We start from the raw sequence: 8,023 nt of genomic DNA on the forward strand, positions 1-8,023 counted from the left end.
TAGTTCAAATATTTTCAAAAATATTTATCTAAATAATAAAATTACAAATATTATTTTAATATGATGTATTAATGCTAATATTTTCAAAAGGTTGGGAAAATATGAATATAAGAATGATGAAACTTGAATTTAGATTTTAGGATTTTAACCACATACAACATCCGGCTTAATCAATAATAAAAGGATCTTATGGGCTGAATTGTTCATTATTGGTGTGAATGGTAAATAAAAATCGTATGTTGACTAAACGCAAAAAGTCGGATTCTTTCTTCTCAAATTTCAATTTTCATGGTTTAATTCTTTACAGAACAGAGCTATATTTTTATGGTGATTGGATTACACTCCACAGTAATAAAATATTTGCTTACCCAAAACGGCACAATTCATTAGATGTAAAGATTTTTCTTTTTTTACTATTAAAAAGATTAAATTTTCTTATTTTTTCCATAGAGTCATGAAATCTAATGCATATATAAAAATTAGATGCCTTAAATTAATACTGTTTTGTATTTATCCCGGTCTGTTTTTGCTGGTTCTTTCTAGAAAGTGTAGAGAAACAGATAGTTGTGTTCATAAATATGATATTTTCTCATTTTTTCCCCTCTGTTTCCCTTATCAAGTGTATTTTGGTTGTGCTCTGCTTTTGTTTCCCGGGAAAAAGTTCAATTTTTCTTTTTAATTTCTGTTAAAGAAGTCCTCTTGATCCTAGTGAAAGGATCCAAACCAACAAATCTTTTATCAGAAATCTTGGGTTTCTGTTGAAACAAATAAAAAGAAAAAACCTTGAAAAAAAAGTTCTGGCTTCTGTCATTAAAATAAGCTTTTTTCTGGTTTTCCCTTGTTTTGTCTTGTTTTTGTTTCTTGGTGTGGGATATGAGTGTTTTCAACTTTGCCTTGTGGGTTTTTGGATTGAACTTTAAGAATTAAGCGTTGAACGGTCGTAAATTTTTGGCGAAGAGAGAAGAAACTTGTTTCTTCATTGCTGATCAAGCAGAGCAGGCTTGAGTTTTCTTTAAGTTTGCAGGCATAGAGTGGAATTCCCTTTTATTTTCACTACTTGTTTAATTCTTAAGCTTTTCTTGTGGGGGGTGGTGAGAAAGGGTCGTCCAAATCAACCGGTGACCGGAAAAGAGTTGAATTAGACAACATTGTCAACCACCAAGAAAGACTCGGTTGAATAGAGAGATAGGGAGAGAGATATTTGATGTTAAAATTCTCTTCCATTTCTGTTCCCTTAAATTTAGCTGTCCAAACGTGAGAATATAGAATTTCTCTCGAGTCACAAATTTCCATCATATAACCAAATCGCGACAATCTCTCTCTTCCTCTCTCCTTGTTTCCCTCCCTCCCTAGTCTTTCCCATTCTACTCTCTCTTTCTCTTGTGTTTTTCTTGTGGTTCCTCTGTTTTCAGGGTTGAGGTTGAGAGACCAAAAAAAAAAAAAAAACCAATCTCTCTCATCTCCGTCTCTTTGTTTTGGAATCATGATTTTTGAAACAGGGTCGACGCAATCAAACCTTGCCTGCTTCCTCCATTGCACTACCCCGACTGTCAAGTCCCATTTCCTTCCCAAGGTCACTCCTCTTTCCCATCTCTCTCTCTCTCTCTCTTTCTGTCATTCTTGTTGTTTATTTGATTATGGTTTCATGATTGATTTGTTTATGTTGCAGAGTGAGATTAGGAACCTTAATCGATTATGGCACCCTTGGGAGAGAGAAAAGGTTGAATATTTCACGTTGGGTGATCTTTGGAATTGTTATGACGAATGGAGTGCGTACGGGGCTGGCGTTCCCATTGTCTTGAACAACGCCGAAACCTTAGTCCAATACTATGTTCCTTATCTCTCTGCCATCCAAATCTTTACCAGCAATTCTTCAGTCAACACCTTTAGGTAAATCAATCTTTTGGCAGTTGACATGATATTCGTGGCAAACATTGAGTATGCAATTGTGTTGTTTAACACCTTCAATCGATATTATTAGATTAGGCAAAGGGCAATTGTACAATTCTGGGGGGTTTTGTAAATGTGATAAAAAATAAAATCTGGTTGGAATCTTTACAGGGAGGAGACTGAATCAGGTGATGGCGAGAGGGATTCTTTTAGTGATTCATTGAGTGATGAGAGCGAGAGTGACAAGTTATGGAGATGGGACGGATGCTCGTCGGAGGATGGCGGTTCCGAGCACGATAGCCTTTGGCATGTGAATAATAGATTGGGTTACCTTTACTTTCAGTATTTCGAGAGATCAACTCCTTATGGAAGAGTTCCACTCATGGATAAGGTACTTTTTTTTTTTTGCCTGATTCCTTGCTTTTGTTGGTTTTAGCCCTTACTTACACCCATCTTTTTTCACTGATTGCATTGTCTTCTTTCTTTGATTCGCATTTTCTATGCTTTATATGGCTTTTTCCCAATTGTAAGATTGACAATGTAATGGCAATTGATTAGACTTAGAAAGAACAGCTATGGATTTTTCAGAATATAAGCATCTTATAAAGACTGAAATAAAACTTTTGACCTTTGAATAGCAAAATTCCTTTGCTTTTATTTCTCTTTCTCTGCATATTGTTGTTCTTTCATGTCTCTTGTTATTTTGTCTACAATCATCTCTTTAAGGATATTATCAATATATATCTAATCCTTCATGAGCATAAATTCTTGCTTTTGTCGTGATATTGTTTTTTAAAGTTTTACTCTTGTCACAAAGAAGAATAAGTTAATACCCTTTCGGTCTTTGTGGCTTTAAGTTTCGACACGATTGTGACGCGTTGCGGTACTCGCTTTTAACAGATTAATGGATTATCGAGAAGATACCCCGGGTTGATGTCATTGAGGAGCGTAGATCTTTCCCCAGCTAGTTGGATGGCTGTTTACTGGTCTGTTTCCATCTCTTCCTCTCTCTTTTCTGATAGAATCTCCCTCTTAGACCTCTTTAGATAATATGATTTGCATATTATATAGTTTCAAATTATTGACAAAGGATTATTGTTTGATGTTGATGATATCAGGTACCCAATTTATCATATTCCCATGGGAAGGACCATAAAAGACTTGTCCACATGCTTCCTCACATACCACACTCTATCTTCTTCTTTCCAAGGTTCTCTTTCTTTCAGCTTTTGTGTTATGTTAAGTTGCTTGGTTCCAAGATACTTATACATGTAATGGTTGTTTTGCAGATATGGACCTGGAAGATGACATTGAGAATCCTGAAAGGAAGCGAAAGGAAGGAGAAGGCATCTCTCTTCCACCATTTGGCTTGGCCACTTACAAGATGCAAGGAAACGTGTGGGTCTCGGGTAATTCTGGGCGGGACCAAGAGAGGCTGGTGTCGCTTTTAAGCGTGGCAGATTCGTGGCTAAAGCAACTTAGAGTCCAGCACCATGACTTCAATTACTTCACGGGGATTCGACGTGGCTAAATACATAATTGCTTGCTGTAGTTTTCTCTTTGAGAACCCCATGGAAGCGACTGATCACTAATTATCAAAAAAAAAAAAACTTAAAAAAAAAGAAGCCTCTTTTTGGGTTTTAAGAATTTTTGGTTTTGTGCTTGGGAGTAATAGTGAGGATTGTGATTGGCACTTGTTATCAAAACCCTTTTGACGGTTCACTCTGAGGCCAGCCTTGACAGGAACTTTCAGCAGAGGGTATGTGAGTTGAGTTTACCCTCTTTATGTTTGTGGGCTTTTATTGTAAAGAAATGGGTGAGGGTCTAAGAGGGTACAAAAGTGGGGCTCTGAAACTTTAGAAACTCTTTGCGGTTTGTATGATATATGTTTCTCTTGACCTTAATTATAGAGCTAATAGAGATGTGGAAAAAAATGGCCCCCACCCCCACAGTTTCATAAAAAATTTCCCTCACTCATCATTATTCATATTGGGTACCTGTAGTAGATAAAGCAAAACCAATGAACAGTACGTCCTTTTCACAAATAAAATTGCACCGCAAATAAAATTTATAAGCAAAGCAAAAGCAAGTGAGAGAAAAATGTTGACTTGAGAGACATTAGACACTTTGGTACGAATTTCATGCTTAACATTGCATGCTAGGTTGGGTTGGGCAGACACAGAACATGAAGAAAAGTAGAAATCTAGCAATGGTGGGACCTGAGGTCTTTGATATTAATGCCATCACTTGTATGGGTATTCAATTTACATATTTATTGGTTCGGCTATCTCGCTCTAATTTTCCCCGTCACTATGTCATTGCCCTGCTGGTTTTCTTTTGTCATTCCAATATTTTATCGAGCACATGGTGCAAATGGTTAAACAACAGAACAACACCTATTTGATTCATGGATACAAACATTACCTGGGGTCTTCTCTAGACAAAATCGTTTCTGACGCAGAATCATGGAGGACAAAAGTTAAACATTCTCTCTTCTTAAAACTATTAATTTTTGTCTTTACCTTAGCATTTTGAATGACTTGACTTGAAGCCAAGTCACTGAACATGCCCAACTCTTCAAGCCCAGTAAACCCTCTGGCTGGATGATGGGCAATATATTGATATTTTGATTTGTGTTTTATTTTTGGTCAAAGTTCAAATTTCATTTCATAGGAATACAGCAAATGGGAACAATGTCCCATGCAAACAAAGGACAATGAAGCCTCCAACCCAAATAAACGAAACGAAGGAAGCACTCGAAAACCCAAGTCTCATAAAAGACAACACCCTAGAAGATGAGTAAACCCTACAATTTATGTCAGAGACAGTTCGTCATTGCTTGAATTAAGCCTCCTTGCCTAATGGAGGCAAAAAGAGATCTCAGCACAAACGTCGCCCAACAGTAAGATGCATTACTCAACTCTCAAGGTAACGGACATTGATATAGTGAGTTTAAGCAACCCTTGCCTTCGGTAGTGGATACTACTGTTGACTTGAACCAATAGACCAAACGAGCCTCATGGGACTCGAGTTCCGTAGCCTAATCGCGACGCGAAAACACAGCAGTCCATAGGCCACAAAGCTTATTTTTCCAACCGGACCCCATCTTGCCGGAAATATTGGTTGGAGTTTGGCAACAGCAAAGTTTCTTTGGAGAGATTGGGATTATGTTATATACATTTATAGGAGTTAGAATAAAATCTCGCCATTATATAATCAAAATTTTAGTATTTTGAAGTCAAACTATAATTTTATTAACAAATAGATTTAAAAAATTTAGAGGGTCAACCAGAATTTTTCAAATTGGGGAGTTAGGCTCCCTACCTGAGCCCTTGGGAGTTCAGGAACAACCGAAGAGTCGACCACCATTACAGCACCTCAACCCTAAAGAATAAGAAACACAACGCAGGCAATCGGGATCTCCGGTTAGCACCCAGAGGCCAGGGCAGAGAAGCGGTTAGGATGGATGAAACCACCGAGCGGACCACCATTTGATACTGTTTATGGTGTTTTAAATTGAAGTAACTAGAACTTTTTGTATATGGTCCATTCAAGTTCATAATGATGCATATTAAGCAAAATTGCAACAGAGTTGGGTTGTTAAGTAGGTAGCCTTGGTGTTTTGTGGAATAAATTTTCATTTTTGTAATATTTATAAATAAGCAGTGGTGATGTACCGTCACGTCCATTTGATTGCCACGAAAAAGCCCCCAACACTTGTGCATTCTGATCTATGCCTTATAAATATATGGTAGTGGCGGTTCCATTAGGAATTTGATACTAATCCTCACACAACCCTAAACTAATATCTAACATTACTTTAATCCCATCACTAAATAAACAACAATACAACATATGTTTATCTAGAAATGATTACAGTATTTGACTTACAGTTCTGATTAGATTTTTTTTTTTGGTTTTATCAAACCAAACTAATAATTGTGGATATGATTCAAATTGATTAATCAAGTTGATTTATGGTTCATTTATGAGATTGTTTAAGTGATCCCTTAAAGATAATTTATTATGAGAATATGATATACTAACTAATAATATTAACTTTTAAATTTGGTTTACATTCAAACTTAAATGAACCCAGCTCAAGGATTTAAAAATAGAGAGATGAATGTGAACATAAAATTGTTGGTTGAAACATAGATGAAGAAGACAGGTTAAACATGCAAATGGGTGTGTTGGTGAGAGCAATGAAGTGGTTTCCCAGTTGGACAATTGAAATGAGAAGAGAAAAATGGAAACCCCCAATTTCAACACCTTATCCACATACATTATCCACACACATTACAGCAGATCAGACTTGATCTCAAAAGGTCCCAACCACTAACCAAGTGTTATAAATGACTAGAGGAAGGAAAAAAAAACAAAGAACTTGAGAATGCAACATCACTTGCATCACACATAGGCCTTTTGGCTCTTTTAAGTCAATGTGGGTCTCACGTGTAATAGAGGTAAAATTATCAGGTGATTGTATTAAGAGTCAGATTATATTTTATTATCTACTCAGAAAATGGACAAATTGGTTCATTAGACTAAAGAGTAAATTGGTTTGTTACGTTAATTTTCTTTTATCTTTTTGTATTGTTAAAAATTAGAATTGTGGATAGAACAATCAGATAGTTACATATGACATACCATGTATATCTAATGCTGACATATAGGGACTAATTTTTAACAACAGAAATTGATGAAATTTTTAACAAAAAGATCGGTTTGCTCTTTAATCTAATTTATAAAGACTAATTTATCTATTTTTTAGTAAAGAAAGTAAAACACAATTTAACTATTAATACATGAGTCCTCATTATATTTTTACTATAAATAACATACACTTTTTTTATAGGTAGATATGTTATTGGGTCAAGAACTGACCCGATTAATGTTAGATCGAGGCTTAAATTTTTTAAATCTAACCTAATTCTACTCATGATTTTTTTCTTTTTAAGTTATTTGTTTAGAATTTTTTTCTAGATTTTAATTTTAATTCAAAAACATCATCCAAAAGAGCAAACAAGAGTTTTGACCTCTAAAATAATAAAAAAATTAATAAAATTATAATGTAATAAAATGATATTTTAAGTTTCCTAAATTTTTATTTAATTTCAATTTCAATTTTTTGGCCGTTTTAACTATAGTCAAATATGAATATAAAACCCACTGAGGGTGGAAAAACAAGGCAGCCATGTGTGAATTTAGGAATCTTGGTGTATCTTCTTGATTGAGTTTCCGAGTGAATTACATAAAAATTCTGACTTTTTAAAATAATTATTGGATAAGGTTGATTTTTTTATAAAATTATGAGATTAAATCGAAATAATGAAAACACTTTTCATTAGAGTTGGAAGTGTCTTTTGTTGATTTATAGAAAAATTAGTATTGATAGAAAGAACGCTTCCGGCTGGATGCGCTTTCTGCCACATAGCTATTTTCTCCGACAGCTATTTAATTAGCCATTGAAACCAACCTACCCCTCCTAACAACTATAATTCTTTTTCTATATAAACCCCCCATTTCATTTTATTTTTCAATTCAATGTCAACTATCTCTCTCACATTCTCAAATCTCTCTCAAAATTTTCTTAATTCCCTTTTAATTTCTCACTCAAATTTTATTTCGCTCTCAACTATATCTCTTTTTTTTTAATTAAAATTGTATTAGGATTTTCTTAAAATTTTTCTATTACAATTTATTTCGTATTTTTCAAAATTAGCAATGGCAAAATTTCTAATCCGTTTGGATGACAAGCACATTTTGGTCGATTAATTGCAAATGATAATAATTTTTTTAGCATAATTAATCTAATTTAATTTAAATATTTTATTTTTATATTTGAATTTAATATTTTGTATTTTTTATATATAGCCGAAAGATTGGATTTTGGAGATGTATATTCGTAATTTACCTGCTCCTGCATCACCCTTAATCGAACCCTACTTGAGAGATGTGAGATTTTTGCACATGACCCTTATGGGTAAGGGTGTAAATTGGACCCCACACTTGTAAGCGTGTTGGTGGAAACATGGAGATCCGAGACGCACACATTCCATCTTCCATACAATGAGTGTAATATTGCTCTCGAAGACGTACAGTTATAGCTCAGGTTACCAATGGATGGACC

General features: G+C 34.7%; 1 protein-coding gene across 1 annotated transcript; it reads left to right on the forward strand.

The window, feature by feature from the left end:
• The first annotated feature begins 453 nt into the window (after positions 1-453).
• LOC108474678 (uncharacterized) lies at positions 454-3,794 on the forward strand. The gene is made up of 6 exons (XM_017776672.2): positions 454-1,573; positions 1,670-1,890; positions 2,062-2,281; positions 2,791-2,876; positions 3,009-3,100; positions 3,180-3,794. The coding sequence occupies exons 1-6, from the start codon at positions 1,484-1,486 to the stop codon at positions 3,419-3,421; spliced, it is 951 nt and encodes a 316-aa protein (XP_017632161.1). The 5' UTR covers positions 454-1,483; the 3' UTR covers positions 3,422-3,794.
• Positions 3,795-8,023: the final 4,229 nt, after the last annotated feature.

This window comes from Gossypium arboreum, chromosome 3, assembly GCF_025698485.1.
Source record: "Gossypium arboreum isolate Shixiya-1 chromosome 3, ASM2569848v2, whole genome shotgun sequence".
Lineage (NCBI taxonomy): Eukaryota > Viridiplantae > Streptophyta > Magnoliopsida > Malvales > Malvaceae > Gossypium > Gossypium arboreum.

Coding starts and splice junctions, on each gene's coding strand:
- LOC108474678 (XM_017776672.2), top strand. CDS start 1,484: ATGATTTTTGAAACAGGGTCGACGCAATCAAACCTTGCCTGCTTCCTC. Junction 1,574..1,669: donor AGTCCCATTTCCTTCCCAAG/GTCACTCCTCTT, acceptor TTTATGTTGCAG/AGTGAGATTAGGAACCTTAA. Junction 3,101..3,179: donor TCTATCTTCTTCTTTCCAAG/GTTCTCTTTCTT, acceptor GTTGTTTTGCAG/ATATGGACCTGGAAGATGAC.